At 37.0% G+C, this 19,441-nt stretch overlaps 2 protein-coding genes across 2 annotated transcripts in view; both read right to left on the bottom strand.

Annotated features, from left to right (window-relative positions):
* LOC132561905 (golgin subfamily B member 1-like) overlaps window positions 1–6,229 on the bottom strand; it is a 28,680-nt gene extending 22,451 nt beyond the window's left edge. Inside the window, exons 1-2 of the mRNA XM_060226617.1 lie at window positions 6,071–6,229; window positions 5,726–5,848 (exon numbers count right to left, since the gene is read on the bottom strand). Of these exons, the coding sequence (XP_060082600.1) occupies window positions 5,726–5,848; window positions 6,071–6,229 (282 nt within the window). The remainder of the gene's footprint in view (window positions 1–5,725; window positions 5,849–6,070) is intronic.
* A 6,880-nt stretch (window positions 6,230–13,109) lies between these two features.
* LOC132561904 (uncharacterized) lies at window positions 13,110–13,565 on the bottom strand. Its single transcript, XM_060226616.1, has one exon. It carries the CDS (start codon window positions 13,563–13,565, stop codon window positions 13,110–13,112), a length of 456 nt encoding a protein of 151 aa, XP_060082599.1.
* Window positions 13,566–19,441: the final 5,876 nt, after the last annotated feature.

Raw genomic sequence — 19,441 nt, 5'->3', positions numbered from 1 at the left:
CATTCACTAATCCATTGAATATGTACACATGTACCTGTATGTACGTTCACTTCCCCATTGAATATGTACACATGTACCTGTATATACATTCACTGCTCCATTGAATATGTACACATGTACCTGTATGTACGTTCACTGCTCCATTGAATATGTACACATGTACCTGTATGTACATTCACTAATCCATTGAATATGTACACATGTACCTGTATGTACGTTCACTTCCCCATTGAATATGTACACATGTACCTGTATATACATTCACTGCTCCATTGAATATGTACACATGTACCTGTATGTACGTTCACTGCTCCATTGAATATGTACACATGTACCTGTATGTACATTCACTAATCCATTGAATATGTACACATGTACCTGTATGTACATTCACTGATCCCATTGAATATAAACACTTGTATCTGTATGTACATTCACCTATCTTAACGGAGAAGAGTTCATAAGTTGCTAGAACTTGTCTCTGATCCATTTATCAGCTATTGATAATAAAATATGTTTAAATCACTGATCCATTGAGTATGTACACATATACCTGTATGTACATTTGTTGTCAAATCAATAGGTACCTGTAAGTATGTTAGTATAACAATCACTATTTTATCTCATAAATGCATTTTTTGAACTTTTATTAACATGTTGATGTTTACTTATCCACCAGCTAAAATTATGTTTCACAACTGAAAAAACAGCATATAATTCTGATAAGCATCCATTCATGCATAAACAAAATATTTCAGCAGATAGACAAATTCTTTACTCAGTATAAGTAATTTAAAATTCTTGATGTATTCTATAATTGAATGTTAGTAGAGAATGGTATTATTTTATAGGTATTAAATAATGATTTTATGAGGTAAACCTTAGACACATGTCTGTTGCAATATTTCAATCCATAGGTTGAGTGGTGTATGCTATCTAACTGAAATTTTAGGTTATCATTCATAAAAAGTACCTTTGTATACATATGTATGCTTTACATTTGTACATGCACCATGTTACTTCAATGTAAATAAAGTAACCCTGAGATAATATCAAAACCTGTTATTTACAATAAAAGTGCATAGATGAAAACAAGGTCAGACATTCAGTATACAAAATCTGGTTTTCTAAAAATAGATTTCTTAATGCATCTCAAGGTGAAGTCATTTGTGAAGGTTTCACTTTTTCACCAGTAGAAAATATATATTCTTAAAACTTATCAATAATTATGACAAGAGAACCTAAAGTGACAGCTGTCTAGATAAACCAACATGTCTAGGGCATCAAGTTCCTTATGATTAAACTGTAGTTATCTTAAATTGGCTTAGTTTGTTTCTTGTGCTTAGCATCCTGTGCTATTTGATTTCTTTACTGACGCTTTATATATAGAAGATAAGAATGTCTATTCCAAGGACACAAGTTAACTGCATGTAGAAATATAGATTGTCTGTGACTTAAACAGCTTTATGATAAACACAAAAATGCCCCCTAGACAGAGATCATACAATACACCTTGTATAATGCATCAGTATAATATTCAGTACTGGATCTACCAGCTTAATTTGGTAAATTCAGCAATCACCAGTGTAAAATTTTGGTCCGAACAGGAGAATTTTTGAAAATGAAATCCACAATTTCCATTTTCATAACATGTTTTTTTTAATTTAAAAAATTGGAGTTTATCATGGTATATGGAGTTGTAATAAGATATTTATGAAATGACTGACTAATAATTTAATAACCAAAGATTATTCACACTGGAGGTTATGGTCCTTTGGCAAGTAAATGCAAGTGAGCAATTTTGACCTAGAGGATTTTCCAATGAATGAGTTTGAAGAAGAAAAAAACAACATGGGTTGATTATAATGATCATTATTTTCCTGTAGATATTTTCAAATTTTTAGGTATTTTTCAGTGAAACTTCAACAATGGAGCACTCCAATCGCACCTGTGTTCAATCATTTTGATTAAAGTGTTCTGATCTTAATTTGATGTCAGCGTGTGTTGATCTTCTTCTTACATGAAAACAGACATCAGACATGACTTAGGTACTAATATTACAAATATACTATCATATATTCTATACAGAAATTATTTATCTATTTTACAGAATGTTCTTTATAGAAATAATTAGGTTATTTGCAAAAAGTAAAGTTATATTTAGTTTGATAATATCTTATTTTTTGGAAAACATGACAAAGATGGAATTAAATACATTACATTCAGTACAATTGAATTTAAATTATGAATTATGAAATATATCTTCTCCATAAAACTGTATGAGATGGGCTGAATATATAAAAATAACCTTCATTACATCACATCAGTCTGGAATTTTTTTAAAGCACTTAGCACTGAACTAGTGGCACACATTTTAAATTTTATCTGAATTACCATTTCATTCATCCAAATGCTGTTTTTTTTTCTACCAGTTACTCCAATCAATGATTTTAAGTAAAGGCGATGATATACATGAAGTAACTTGATTTAACAAGATCAGATTGACATTTAAGCAACCATATAGCCTTTTGAAACAGAAATTAAATTTGAACTCTACAGAAATATTCAGGCCCAAACCCTTAATATAATTCAAATTAACAGTATACTTCACTTCTTTGATTTTCAAGGTAAACCATTTTACAATATGTAAAATGTTCCAAAGGAGAGTATATGTACCATTTATACAGTCAAAATGGCGAATAAGTAGATTTGGAGCACTCGGAGGGTGAAAATGACATCAGTGTGTTAGTTGACAACCGTCTCAACTTAGGAAAACATATTCAACAGTAAGTGAACAAAGCAAACAGTATCATGGGTCTAATTAGGAGAACATGCAGCTACTTGGACGAGGTTAGTTTAAGATATTTGCTCCAGGCACTAGTAAGACCTCATGTAGAGTACACTCAAGCAGTATGGTTGCCATACCAAAAGCAGGACATCAACCTTATAGAAAATGTCCAAAGGAGGGCAACAAAGCAAATTCCATCATTAAAAGACCTGGATTAGAGCGACCGACTGAAGAAACTAAAGATGCGAACACTGAAATATAGACGTTTAAGAGGAGATATTTAAGATCATGAGTGCTATATACGACAAAAAAGTAACTGATGGATTCTTTGATAAAACAAAAAGCACATCTGCAAGTGGGCACAGTCTTAAAGTACAAAAGCAATGCTGTAGCACATATGTGAGGAAGTTCAGGTTCACTAACCGAACAGTGGAAATCTGGAATAATCTACACGAATCAGTGGTGCATGCAAAAACTACTAAATGTTTTGAAGCAAGATTGGATAAATTTTGGAAAGACCAGGATGTAAAATATAACAACTCGGACATTGACAACACCGGAAAATGTCATGTAAACAATACAAATGACGACACTGATAATTTAGATGCGGACAGAGTGGTCGAATAGACCAGCGTCCATAGAAGATCCTAAGGTATCCAAAGGTAAATACTGAGATCAGAAAGGGCTCTCAATTTCTATGCATTGGCCTACAACTAACAGACATATCCATTTACATAAACATTACTAAAAGTTTATGCATGGATTTAGTAATTGTAAAGAAAATTATTAAGCATACACTTCATTTCATTTAAACAGGATGAAATCGGACAGATGGCACTGTTAATAATCACAAGCACTGAAACACACTGCCATGAATCATGGCGACCCCCTCCCAGCCTCAGGGTCGTTTCTAAAAATAGATTGTTTATTTTCTTATGTGTTGTATCTAGGACTGTGTCGTCCATTCGTTTTTGGTATTGTTATATATAATGGATGACAAATACAGCATCTACATTTGCATGTTTTTATTGAATGACAAAAGAACGAATATAAATGGTTATAGCTTTCACTATCGAAAATGACGTCTGGCATCTTTGTTGAGGCGCGAAGTCTCCCAACAGACACCACGCATCAAGTTACCGGCATTTTCAAATGAACATGTTGTAGAGAGATTATAAAGTAAACAGTTGTTTGTGATAATATTTACCTTCTCTCGGTCCATTTGTGCATTCTATTTCTGTCGTCGGCTTCTATATGAATGGCTACGTGTCATCTAGTGTTGGCGGGGTAGTTTTGACGGCCACGATTATTCTGAATTTTCCGCCAGGTGGCTCTGGAACCAGTGCAACGAATGTCTTTACTGGTTTTACAGAAAGGGCATTAATATGACCGTAATCGAATATATTAACAACATTGGCCTGTCTAATTTATCAGACTAGTAGTATTTTGTGACATCAAATTTTCCCGCATGATCGGATTTGCTTTTCACCATTGATAATTCCATTGAAAACCCCGATAGAATACACATCCTACCGGACCGGATGACTGAAGAGAGTGATTTCCCCTCGATCACAACAACATCCGATGTAAACAGTGGTAATCTGACGACGCTAGAGTCGGACACGGATGAAAATCCCTTTAAGGAACTGTTTGACTTAAGAGGTAAATAAACAAGGAACTTGATAGTATTTTTTATTAATATTGACAGTATTCGCTTCAAATACAACGACTTGACCTAGACACTAACACATTCAAAAATCGCCTGGATAAACAATGGAAACACCAGGAGCTGTATTACAGCTACAGAGCAGATATAAAAAAGAATGGAAGTGACAGAACTACATTGATTAACAACAACGAGTCCGGTGAAGAGGAATTTTAATTCCTGTACTGGAAATCAACTATAAGTAACTATAAGTAGATCCTGAGGAAGTCAGTAGCAAACATTCTTTTCCTTAGAGACCAAACTTAATGACTCTATGAAGATCTGACTATCGGTTTAGATAAGATCAGTGCTCAGTACGACCATTTTAAGATTATGGGAGATGTGAATGTAGCCGGGGCGTCGAAGAAATAAAAAAATGCAGCTTGGATTCAATTATGAGTTGTATTAACAAATACACGTAGAATAAAGACAACCTACAAAGACAATAAAACGGAACATAACTCAAGTGACAAAACGATAAACAAAACGAAACTTAAGTGCTGAACTTAATAGAAATAATATTGCACATGGATAATTCAGTAAAAGTAACTAAACTGAATACATGCAAACGTATCAAACTAATAACATTTAAATAATAAAATAAACTAAACATACCAGGCAAGGCAGTGTATAAATTGTCAAGTTCTGTAGGTCAAGTCTAGTCGACGACAATATATGAACTGATTGAAAACCATGCTAAAGCGTGTGCCGCGACGGAGTATAGCATGCGCATAGGAATGTATTTTATTCAAATTAGTACAGTTCGGAACACAAGACACTTGCATGACAAATACGTGTGACATCACAAAACTATACAATAGACAACACATGGAACACCAGGTTACATATTCCCCTGGTGGATGAAAATGTCTCCAGACATTATAATATTTTTAATATCTGTAAAGTGGATAAATCAATTAATATTAACTGATGCATATATATAGAACATCTATAACAATATGATAATAGTCTAATAATATGTTATCATATCACTGTCCCAATACGAAACATAATACACTGTTGCAATCTGTGGATAAACCCAACGACCAAACCTGTCTGGTGGTTTCCTGTTTCGTATTGGTCTCTGCTGATTCTCAGCAGTTCTGTGGCAACTACTGGTTGCTCAACACTTTTCAACCTGCTCCACTCTCTTCCCTCACTCTGCTTTCCTTCGAACCTGCTTGTGCTCCCTGATTACTACCACTGGTTTTTGTACTTGTTCTGAAATTTACCTGAGAATTTATTCTCTGACCTCTTCTATGTGGGATAATGTAAACATTCTGAGATACATCACTACCAGCATCTGAACAAGATTCAGAATCACTTCTATCAGAAGGAATATTTACTGACTTTTTCTGTAAAGAAGAACATGGTTTTGATGTGTTACCTACATTAGCAGGCAATGAGTCAAAGGGTAATAACATATTTCTGTGAAGGGTCCTAATCTGTCCTTTACCCGTCTCACCTTTAACCCTATATACCGGAATGTCATCATTCGGCCTACCCAATACCATGTAACTCCCCTGCTCCCAACAATCAGCCAACTTCTGTTTGCCTTTTAAACCGACTTTCCTTACCAGAACCTTGTCTCCACCTTTCAGCTTCGTCTCTCTCATGCTTTGATCGTACCTCTCCTTGTTGCGTTCAGCTTGATTTCCAGACTCATCAGATGTAACCTGGTATGCAAACCTCATTCGCTCCTTCAGCTTACCAGCATCATTCTCATGATCTTTCATCTGCCTAGAATTTAAGCTGAGAAAGCCAAGGATGCCAACCAAACATCAAATAATGTGGTGAATAACCAGTAGCATAACTTTTCCTTGTATTGTATGCCAGCACCAATGGAGCTACATAAGTTCGCCAATCAGCCTTCTTGTCCTCCTCCATGGTAGTGAGCATTTTCAGTTGTCTGGTTGAATCTCTCTGTGCTGCTGTTTCCCTGTGGGTGATAAGGAGTTGTTCTGGTCTTGCGGATCCATGCAAGCCAACAAAGTTCTTTAATGACACGACTCTCAAAATTCCTGCCTTGATCACTATGCAGTCTTTCTGGAAAGCGGTAGAAAACAATGAAATTCTCATACAGAGCTTTAGCCGTAGTATGGGCTGTTTGGTTACGACAAGGTATTGGTTGTGCATATCTAATAAAATGGTCAGTGATAACTAAAATATGCTCGTAACCCCCTTTTGATCTTTTTAAAGATAAAAAGTCCATACATACCAACTCTATTGGTCTAGATGAAGATAATGGAACCAGTTCCGAAACAGGTTTCACAGGTGATTTTCTCCCGATACATCGTTCACAACTCTCAACCTTAAAATCAATGTCCTTCTCTAACCCTGGCAAATAAAACCGTTGACGAGCCAACCACAACGTCTTTTCCTTACCCTGGTGACCTACCATATCATGCACACCACGTAGTGCCTACTCCCTAAACGCCTGGGGTATAACCAACTTCTCAAGTTTCTCCCCATCTTGAGTAGTGATCCTATACAAAATCCTGTATCAAAGCGTAGACGTTTAGACTCCCGGAGGTACCACAGTACTGCCGCTGTCTCTCTGTATACTCTTCTTCCCTGCTAAGAAAATCACTACTCAACAAATGGATAACCTGAGAAAGAATTCTATTATCCCTCTGAACCTTACACCAATCAACCTTACTGAAGAAGTCTAGTGATGCTTCCTCCTCACCAGACGAATGAGGAATCAAATCTCCAGACGCACTGTCAACTTAAGGAACAGAGGCAGTTGCAGAATGACCTACAGCTTTCACCATATCCGCAAACATCTGTAGGCGACGAGATAAGCCATCTGCATCAGCATTAAATTGTCCCACTCTGTATGAAATAGAAAAGTCATACACAGCTAAAGCAGCTACCCATCTATGGCTCATGGCATCCAACTTGGCCTTTGACAAAACATAAGTCAGAGGATTGTTATCTGTAATAATCTGAAAGGAATTATTGTACAAATAGTCATGGAATTTGTCACAAATTGCCCACTTCAAAGCTAAAAATTCTAGCTTATGCGCAGGATAATTGCGCTCAATAGGACGCAAACCTCTGCTAGCATATGCAATCACCCTCTCATTTCCTTCATGTACTTGATACAGAATCGCACCAAGTCCTCTACCACTCGAATCTGTATGTAGAATGAAGGGCTTACTATAATCAGCGTATGCTAGAATAGGAGGTTGCACAAGCTTCTGCATGATATCCTGAAATGCAGCATCATTTGATTCACCCCAAGACCACGGAACAACAACCGTCTTTCTCCTTGACTTCATGGTAGAGCCATGTCCCTGTAATAAAGAATTCAAAGGCTCAACAATCTTAGTATACTCCTTGATGAATCGACAATAATAGCATCAATAACATCATCAAACCCTGGTAACATGTAAGCATCCCTATGAGTACAAGCATTAAGCATGCGGAAGTCTTTACAAAACCTCACAGATCCGTCACGCTTCCGAACCAAAACAACATTGGAATAATGTGGATTATCAGATTCTCTGATTACTCCAGCGTCCAACATCTCCTGAACATGCTGACGAACTTCCTCATAAAAACCTGGTGTAATCCGACGATAGGGTTGTTTGAAAGGAACATCATCTCCAAGCTTGATCTTGTGCTTTACCAAATCAGTGTTACCCAAATCAATTTGTCCTGTAGAAAAACATGTTTCCAGTTTGACAAAAAGCCACAAACCTTTGCCTGATCATCTGTTTTAAGGATGACGCATCCAGCTTAATACCAAGCTCAGACAACACAGAAGTTGCAGAATCTTTTCCCTGGGAATCAGCAGCATTAATAGATGAAGCTAAGTTATCTACAATCTGAACTTCATTAATAGTACAAAGATCTGATGAGGTCAAACAGTCAACGACTTTGCAGTTGCATTGCATATCCGAACAGGAACTCTAATACTATTTGCCAACTGGTTACCCGATTTAAGTACTCTGGGGCAGACATCAAACTTACTACCAGCACTGAGATTCTCAGTAACAACACCTATACTTGTGCTGTCATGGTTACGAACACGTGCACGACCCCGTATAGCAGTAGACTGTACAGGTCTCTTATTGGCAGATTTAACCACAACACTGTTAGTCTGTATACCTTTCATAGCAAGATGCCATGCTTGAGGCACATCAGTTGTCTCCCTTGCCACCACCTCCTTGTACAACCTCAGAACATGTGTACCAACAATCAATGGACAGTCCGTGTTGAATTTTGTGTCAGGAACAACCAAAATAGGAATAGGAAAGTCAAACTCTGTAAAGAAAGGTACAGAAATGAGACATTATATATATCCTTGTAATTCAGTTTAGAACCATCAGCAACACAAGCTTGTAACCCTAACTGATCTAATGAATGAAGAGTAGGATGGCTTCTTAAATTCCTAAAACCTGTCTCAGAAATCGAGGTTATCATTGAAACACTGTCAAGGAGCGAGTTCATCTCCTGACCATCAATGCAAACTGGGCTTTGGTTCGATGAGCCTACAACTCTAGATAAAACATTTTGGTCTGGACATTGTACGGTTTCCAATCGACCAACATCAGAAACCGTTACTATTTTGGCTTCTCCTCATTACATGTACTTTCATTCCTTGACTGACCACGATATTGTCCACGGTTACCACAGTTATTTCTGTAACCCCTCTGGTAACGTCCGCCACACTGAAATCTCTGAAAATTAGATCTAGGATTACCTTCATTACCCCTAGCTGCTACTCCAGCACTCCTGTCATCCAGCTTGTGAAGAATCATATCGAACTTCTTTTCTATCTTTGAATCTAACCTTCTTTCCATGGATCCTAATTTCTCATCAAATTTCTTCTCCAGAGGATCAATCCTATCAACAGAATCAGAAGTTACAGCATTTTGTGACACTTTCTTACCAGATAGACCATCACAAGTGGACCTGATACTCAGCTCTTTCTCTACTGTTCTAATCTCCCTTAAAAACTCATCAAAACCCTCAAGACTGTCATACTTATGACGAGTGTGACTCTTCAACTTTTCTGACTTTAAGTTTGTTCAGAACTTATTCCTTAACAAATCATCTTTAGAACTCTTATGCATATAGCCATGGTCAATAGCATTCTTTAGCATAACTTCCAGCCTGCAACCAAAATCAGTAACATTCTCTTCAGGTTTCTGAAATGCATTGAAAAATTCTTGCACGATCATACCAATTGTTGATACATCCCAAAACAAAGTATCAAGTTTCTTCAGCATATCATCAACAGTAGCTTTATCACATAAAGGAATCAGCATAGTTCTAGCAGTACCCCGCAACGAACGTCTAATGGCTTGAACCAACGTACTGTGTGTTACAGCCGGATCATTAAGTAAACACTTCATCTCGATCGCCACTCGAAATATGACACTACCCTTATATGAACTGGGATCTCACCTGAAAATTGTTGAACTTTAGGCACATAAGTTTTACCTAATGTATTACAAAACATATCGGGGATGCAAGGTGTATCATCCGATGTGACATGAATATAAATATGCTTAATATTGAAAATATTTTAAATGATGTATGCAATCTCTTTGATATGAAGAATCTTATTAAGTCTCCTGCATGTTTTATGAAGAACTGCAACCCTTCTCTAGTTGATTTTAACAAACAGTCAAAATTTTTTATTCAGTACAATTTCTTTTAACTGTGCACTTAGTGATTGGTATAATATGATCACAACTATTCTAAGCCTATATATAAAGGTAAGATAATTTAAAAAAACTTTGATGACAAAGCTTTTAATGCTGATGAAGGGAAAATTCCTTTCCATGCTGCTTATGTTTTTGATAATATTGATGACATTTACTGGGCACACAAGAAACTTTTAGCTGACCAATGCCCCAGTCATCATCATCCTCTGTTCCTCAAACATGAGAGTATACAAAAGAAAATTAAAAGAAAGAATATGAAGTTATGTAACGTACAAGTTGTGGTTAATGCATATTACGTTATCGCTCACTATATCATTGTTCTTTGGAGAGGGGTGTAATCACCCTTGCATTAAAACTGGTTAGTCACATTATATCAGATCCGCAGCATTGAAATAGATCTGTGCCAATTTCAGAGGAAATAAGCATTGTCCTGCACAAATTCAAAGTACTCTGTTTTGTCATAAAAATCATGACAGTCAATGGTTCCTTTGAATAGAGTAATAACAACGTCTTCTTCTGCCATTTGAGACAACAGCAAGTACGCTTGAATACCATAGTAATTTATCACCGAATTTTCTAAGTTATTCCAACAGTAAAGAGTAGAAGGTAGAAAAGACGAATTAGTTAGTGACAGTCTGAAAGGAGGAATATTATAGTTATTATTGTAATTCGTAACGATTATTTTCGCCAGATAAAGGCAGCAAAATATTATTAAGGTATTCAAGAGTTAATTTATTACACATCTTATTCATTAGTTGAAGTTTCCTCATTTTTCTGTGATTCAAGATCCGTTTCGTAGTATAAAGTATTAATAGGGGATTGTGAAGGCAGTCTTAATATAATGCGAGCCGCTTCACGTTGGGCTTTTTCTAACTTTTCTGATTCAAACATACTGCAACTGTCCCACAACTCAATTTCCTTAAGATATTGATTTTTTTTTTCAAAACCGAAGTGTACATTTCATTTACGTGATCCCTCCACTCTGCATTCGAATTAAAGGTTAGACCTAAATGTTTATGAATATCTGTAAAATTTTAAAACTTTCCCATCAAATTGTAAATCTAAGTCTTCTTCGATATCTGGAATTTGAAATAAATAATACATCTTAGCCAAGTTTTGGACCAATTAATTAAAGTCTCTAGGTCTCTATTTATCGTTTCTTGAATTTCTAGACAAGATGAGGATGACTTAGGTAATGACGTATCGTCTGCAAAAAGGCGAGACGTCGATTAAAAAATATCTGCTATGTCATTCAGAAAAATAAGAAATAAAAGTGGGCCTAGAATAGAGCCTTGCAGAACCCCTGCCTCAATGAGCCCTCCACAAGAATATGAACTGTTTAAACATACCTTTTGATATTGGTTTATATACGATGTTAACTTGTACTTTTGAAGAATGTCAATTATATCTGGCACGAATCACCCTGTTTCGTAGACCTTTTTTCATGTTCTGAAAATGGTACGAGTCTACGAATGAAGATTTGGTGGACTACTGATTAGACAGTGTAGAAACTTTAATTTCCTCGTTTCAGTTTCACCATTAATTTTATTAATGCCCAGAATAGTCTCACACATATCCCATTTCGAAGATTTTCTGACATTAAGAATCATTTTGGCAACGTAATACGTCTAATTGTTCTTTGTCTTTTGCTGTTAGGTTATTCCGCATCTCCGATCCATATAACACAGCTGGTAGTATAACTTTCCTATAAATGCCTATGGATGTTAGTGGTTTAGTGTGGGTACATTCCGATCCTATAGCGTGCAACAAGTTTCTCCCTTTTCTGCAGGCTTTCGCCACTTCACAGGTTAACTGATACATCCCGATGAACCTCGGAATCCACAGTTTTGACAACGTCCCCGTTCAATGTACACCGGACATTAGTTACACAAGTTTTAAATGATGAAATAATGACAAGAGAACGAATGCAAATGGTTTTAATAGCTTTCACTTTCGAAAATGACGTTTGGCATCTTTGTTGAGGCGCGCAGTCTCCTAACCGACACCCCACATCGAGTTACCGGCATTTTCGAATAGACATATTGCACAGAAGTTGCAAAGTAAACAGTTGTTTGTGATAATATTCACCTTCTCTCGGTTCATTTGGACATGTCTATTTCTGTCGTCGCCTTCCATATTGTTATATATGAATGTCTACGTGTCATCTAGTGTTGTCGGGGTAGTTTTGACGGCCACGATTATTCTGATTTTACCGCCAGGTGGCTCTGGTTATACGATTTACAGGATCGGTTCGCGGGGTAGTATTGCACGATTTTCAAGTGGCTCTGGTATCGGTTATACGATTTTGGTCACGCCAGATCGAAAGGCGATTTACAGGATCAGGCAGAATCGGGCGATTTATATGTATAATTCGGGCATTAAAACTTTTCGTATTTGTGAAATGCCAAACCAGAGGGCAAAATTGAAACTCGGTGTAATTAACGAATTGTATATGACCTATCTACTTTGCTTAGTTAAAACACTTCCAATTCTTTTTTGAGAACATTTAGTTGTCTTCAAGCAAATTTCTGAAATATAAGCATCAAAATTTGATAAATAGTCAAAATTTACTCAAAGTGACTTTACAGTTTTTTTCAGGTTTAATAATTACAATTCTTTATTTCAAAAGAAGTAAAAGCATCAATAGATTTTCTGCCTAAACATATGACTTGAAATTTATTAGGATTTGCTCTCATTTGGGTTTTACTAAACCAGTTAACCAAATTTAAACAATCTGTTTCAATGGACTGTTTGAGAATAAGAGGGTCTCTATTGGATGCGATAACTATATTATCGTCCGCATGATAAAATACAGATGATTTTATTCTGCTATCTATGACATTCCTTGTGTGTAGCATGTCACTGGTATCTCTCCGCTGCGAAGCCTCTGTCAACGTCACCAGGTGGTATCCAGCCCTCTTCAGATATTTCGACCCTAAACCACAACATCCTCCGGCTGGTGGGCCAGCAGTGGTGGCCAAACCACTGATTGTCCACGTTGACTTCCATATCGGCTTATTTCGTCGGTGTCATAGCCAGCACATGCTTTCTCTGCAGCTTCTGCCAAACGTCTGATGACTGCACTTCGAGTTCTTCCTGTGATCCCTAGTGTCTGCAGCATCCTCCATAAGGATTGGGCCCGAAACCCTCTGCAGCCCACCTCCACAGGAAATAGCCATACAGTCCGTCCCCTCTGTCTGCACTTCGCCATCAACTCATCAAATTTTGTTTTCTTTCTTTCATGGGCCTCCTCGCAACCTTCTTCCCATGGAACTGTTAGCTCTATTACGATAACGAGTTTGGAATGCTGCGATGACATAACGATGTCAGGCCTCCGCGTTGTCTGAACGATACCCGGGAAGACAAGCTTTCTGTGAAAATTCACCCTCATCTCCCATGATTGAGCCCTGTGTAAGATAGAAGAGTTGCCTCCCTTTCCCTCTTTCACTCTGCCTGACAAACCGAATAGCGGATTGTGCTGTTGGCCGATTTGTCCTTTTCTCCCTTCTTTCCATCTCCAGGATATCAGCCAATACTCTCAGTATATTATCATTCCTCCATCAGTATCTTCCTTGTTGAAATGCCTTCTTGCATCCAGCCAGGATGTGAGATATTGACCTTTTCTGATTGCGTAGTCTGCAGTTCGGGTCCTCTGTCATTCCCCACTGGTGCAGATTGACGGGCGATGGAAGCATGTCATATACTGATCTAGGCATGAACGAGATCCTGAAGGGTTCCATCTTCCACAATTTAGCCCACATAAGCTTTCTCTTCGGGAGGTTCCATCTGGTCCATGCACCCTGCTTACTCAGTTCAATAGATTTCTGCTTCCGTATCTCCTCTTCTGCTCTCCGTACCTCTTTCTGAACCATCTGTCCCACTCATGTGTGTTTGCCCTTTCCAATTGCTGGAAGTGTGAACAGCCAACACCTTACCTTCCGACACATGTATTCCCACTAATATCATTCAACTCCAGAATATTCTCTGCTTCCCCTACAGCAGCAGTCGCTGACCACTTCCTTCCCTCTCTTGTCTGTATCCCTGCCTCGCTGATCTTTGGATCTTTGGAGTATTGGACGATTTGACAGTAAAGAACATGTCATTTATAGAAATGTTAAAGAGGAGGGGTCCCATAATTGAGCCCTGAGAAATCCCTTTGAACACTTCTAACCAGTCTAACTGCATTTGGAGCCTAACTTGACCTGCTGTATTCTGTTACTCAGGTAGCTAGATACCAGGGCCAGTGATCCAGCACTAAGACCATATGAAAGCTAATGTTAAAGAGATGAGTTGCAATTCAGACCCTGGCTAAGAAGCCTTCTTACTGCTAGTCCGAATTATTCTGACGTTCTGACGACTTTTATTGATTGATTTATTTATTTTTTTGATATCGTTGTGGAATCGACTCGACTTTATCAATATTTTCTGCAGTTCTCAAGGCCCTGCTCTCCGAAAGTTATTGTTTTAGTCCCTCAAGCTACCACGGAATTAGAGTATTCTAAGTCCGTGAATATATACATCTTTTATAGAGACCTATTTTTTTCTGCTCAGTAATCCAAATACATATTTATACATAAGCACTATCCCACATTGCCTGACGTTATCATGTATTTTGTGCCAGCGGTTCGTAGAGCAGTTTAATTTACACATTTTTTTTCTTCTTGCGACAATCTCCTTTGCATCGGGACAAGAGGAAGGACACTTATTAACTTATTTGCATTCATAATCCTGTAAATGCAAAAATTCTATTTCGTTTTGTATCATACCGGGCCGGAACTTACAAATCATCGGAAATGTTACCCATATCGTATGTCTGTGATTAAGAGTATAAGTTTGCACATATTGTAACTGTACAATGTATACATGTATGCTCTCATAAATATTCATATCTATATATGGCTAACTGTTGCAAAAACTGTACGGTAAGATTAAATTTACAATGATTAAAACAAAGGAAAATCATGGGATGTCATGTAATCGTTCACACTTAAAAGTTGTGTTACTATCGTTGAAATTGTTTATTCAATTAGTTGAATGAAAGTATTTTAGCTAATTTAAAGTTGCGTCCCAATTGCATATTAAATTGAAATACATCAATACAGTGTACTCCAAGGAACAAACACGTTATCCGCCACCTCCAACATCTAGTACTGTTGCTCAAAACATTGTGATGCTGAGCTGTGAAGGAAAACATACGAGTTACCTCCCTTCAAACTACCAGAATTTGCTCCAATCAGATGAATCGATATGATGCATTACACAGACGCTGTATTTCGAAACAAGGACAAAATTTTAATCATTTTTCCTAATTAATTATGTTATTTCTCTTTATATGCTGAGCGTGACGTCAGTAGGCTGTGTGTCACAAATAAATTTTAATATAGACTCCATCGCACATTTCCGCCTCCATGTACAGTAAATGGACCTATTTACTTGCGTCGATGTCCATCTATTATATATTGTATGATTATCAATTAAAAGTTGATATAGAATCTGAAATCATGGATGTTAATAGGGTATGCTAAACCCAGCCCCCCTCCCTCCCATTCCCCCTCCCTCCTCCCCCTCCCCTCCTTATACATGTATTCAATTAAAAGCATTCCCTGAAATTGAATTAGCACGTGCGCACTTGGGATTTACCAAGACAACGAATATTGATTTAACACGAGCGCACTTGAGATTTACCAAGACTACGAATATTTATTTAACACGTGCGCACTTGAGATTTACCAAGACTACGAATATTTATTTAACACGTGCGCACTTGGGATTCACCAAGACTACGAATATATATTGTAGTCCTTAAGTACTGTTTTGACCACCACTACAGCAACAGAAATGAGAGAGAGAGAGAGAGAGAGAGAGAGAGAGAGAGAGAGAGAGAGAGAGAGAGAGAGAGAGAGAGAGAGAGAGACATTCAATCATATCCCTATTTTACTTTTTTTGTAATTAAGATATATTATCATCTTTTCTTAATTTCGGATCGCCATATATGAGTAAATCTAATTAATTTATCAAACAGAGGTTGTAACTGTCTTATTAATAGATTTTGATTATGAATGTATATGGGAACAAACACAAAAATAGTAATAGTACGTGACCGTACAGTATGGTGGTCGCCTTACACACCACTCCGGAGAAAATGTGATTATTTGTCCGGATATGGCAATATGGACTTTCCAGAAGATAGGTTAAGGAATCATACTGTGTTTGGAAACATGTATATTGGAAAAATGGTAAAAAAAGTCCGTGTATTGAACATGAATTTGAATATGACAATTTCAGGTTGTTGAGTATACCGAGTACGTGCTTATGTGATACAGGTGAGCTGACCGTCGCTATAAATAGATTGTTTACTTGATTGACTACACACCTGTTCACACCCGTACAGGCGACATATAGTTGGAGACCGAGTACCGAGTGTATTTCTTGGCTTGTTGCATATGATATCATGAACGTGTATCTTGTATAATGAACAGTTTAAAACGTGATCGCTCTAAAATTACACCGAACTCTCGTTCTCCAAAGAAAAATAAAGTAACTGTTGACAGTATCAATTTGCATGAAAGTTTTCTTAACTCTGACACTGTGTTGAATATGGACTCGGACATCTCGCAGGTACCGCCCCAGCCCCAGCTCCAATTGTCGGCGCAACATCATCAGCAGCAATTTCTCCAGTTCCATCCAACCATGACCTCTACCCCTCCTGTTGCTCCCGTAAATGTAGGTCTGTCAGACTTTGACATTCAGCGCACAGCAACCACTGTCAGGAGCATTATATTACCAGATATCAAAACTCTCATCCAGAACGAAATAACTCCCCTAAAAAGGGAAATATTGGAATTAAAATCAGAAAATGAGTCTCTTAAGATGAAAATTGACGATCTGGAGCAATACAGTCGAAGGGAGTGTGTTTGTTTTTCTGGGATCCCAGAGTCGTCTGGTGAAAACACTACTAACCTAATACTACAGGCAGTAGATCAGATCAAACCATCTGAAAGTCCAGCCCCGATTTTGGACCCTAGCGACATCGTCAGGTCACATCGTATCGGACCCCCGTCTGATGGTAAAACAAGACAAATTATTGTACGTCTGCGCAATCATGATGCCAAGCGTCGTCTGCTCTCCGCCAGGAAAAACTTCCGGAACACTCCAGGTTACGAAAACGTCGCAGTCAATGAGGACCTAACCAAAACGCGCGATGCCATATGCTATTACGCTAGAAAGCTTGTGCGAGCTAAACAAATCAAACAAACATGGTCCATTGATGAAAAAATTTTCATTAAAACCAATGCTGAAAAAAAAGTTATCATCAAAAAAGAACGTGACTTGATTGAATTTGGTCGTATTATATCATCAGAAACAAAGAATGACACAAACGAATTCTGAGTTGTTGCTTTCTATTGGGCAATCATGCTCCGTGTATATACTTCTACAGTATAATTAATACCACCTCAATTTTAACTCTCCCAGTTAAAATTGATACAGATCTTTATTACAATAAAGTATTTTAGAATAAAAATCTCCCTCGGACTGTTTTATAGGGGAGGTAAATGTGTTCTGTTGCTGCACCCGGCAACATATGTGTAATTTATTTACTGGGTTGAGTGAAGTTAAGTGGTAATAAAGCCTATCTTGTCAATCCGATATATTGAAATATTATTTCTGAAACACTGAATCTGTATAGGGCTGTTTATTCGTACACCAGTGTCCTGTACGTATCCGAATATTAAGTATGATTTGGTTGTCATCACGTGTCGTTGCTTGCTCTTTAAATTAATAATTATTATGTTATGTAGTGAACTGTATATTCTATGTGGAGAACGTGTGAGATGGTATGCGAGTAACCACGTATATGTATTCATATGTATACATAAATAGAGTATAGATACTATTGTAGGTAAGAAGGTGCATATATGTGTATTATACTGTATAACATATTCGTACACTCCAAAGGAGAGTGCGAGTGCGTGTGAGAATGACGATGCGTGAGTAAATGTACGTGCTTACTTGTATTAACCTGTACTCAGTCTGACACAAGAAATTACTCATTTTCTTTACGATATATACATATTTATTAATTAATACCTATTAACGTAATATTAATGTCAATCCTAAGTCCATATTGCGGATATCCATTCCCGCATTATATGTTTTTCTCTTCACTATTTTTCGTTTTTACTAGTTTAATTGGTGGTTATTTGGTTAAAAACTACAAGATGTCACAGATGGTCATTGGAGTGAAAAACGCTTGTTTTAACATGTCTTTACTTCAGTTCTATGTAAATGGTATTACTTGATGCCTTCCGATGTTATTAGTCATCGTGTTAAAACTGGCGTCTTCCATCCAAGATCAACTCTGCCTCCATCACGAAAACGTTTAGATATGTTAGTAATTTTGTTTTTGAATTTACTTTTTTGTTTTAAAGAACGGGCCATATTGATTGTAATATTTCTTTACTGTATATATTTTCCAAAAATTTCTCGTAACAGACAAGAAAGTACCTCATTATTCTCAAACTGTCACAATAGAATACTGTTTGAATCTGATCCTCAAATATATAATTTATTATATATATGCGGAGATATAGAAACAAACCCGGGTCCATACTCTAACGCATCTACTTCACTCATATCAGATAATATCAGTATTGTACATTACAACGTTCAGAGTTTGCTTCCAAAAATTGATCTCTTAATGACTGAACTCCATAATATAGATATAATGGCTTTTACGGAAACTTGGTTAAATCCCATCACTGAAAATTCCGATGAATTGCTTATTGATGATTTTCATAATCCATTCTTGTGTAGTAGGTCTGAGCGGCTTGGAGGGGGTATAGCTGTTTATGTTCGAAAAAATAGTATTGTCAAGCGCCGAAGTGATCTAGAAATTAATAATGTTGAGTGTGTTTGGTTAGAAATTAAGTTTAAAAATATAAGAATTCTTTTAGGTACATTTTATAGACCGCCCAATTTGGGTGTTGAATCATGGCAACTTATAAATTATTCTATTGAATTAGCGTCAAATACTAACATGGATATTTTCATAACCGGGGATTTCAATGAAAATCAACAAATTCCAAATAACCATTTCATAAGAGATATGCTATGGCAATTTAATCTCACACAATTAATTACTGGAGCTACCCATTACACGGAAACGTCTTCATCAACTTTAGACCTTATAATTGTTAATAATATGAATTTAATAGAAAAAGTGTTAGTTGGAGATCCATTTCTTCCAGTAAACCAGAGGTATCATTG

Source organism: Ylistrum balloti, unplaced genomic scaffold (genome assembly GCF_031769215.1).
Source record: "Ylistrum balloti isolate Yb309-2 unplaced genomic scaffold, AGI_CSIRO_Ybal_v1 Utg371306, whole genome shotgun sequence".
Taxonomy (NCBI): Eukaryota; Metazoa; Mollusca; class Bivalvia; order Pectinida; family Pectinidae; genus Ylistrum; species Ylistrum balloti.
The sequence above is the reverse complement of the archived record's forward strand: the minus strand, read 5'-3'. Positions and strand labels throughout refer to the sequence as shown.

Coding starts and splice junctions, on each gene's coding strand:
- LOC132561904 (XM_060226616.1), bottom strand. CDS start 13,565: ATGAGGGTGAATTTTCACAGAAAGCTTGTCTTCCCGGGTATCGTTCAG.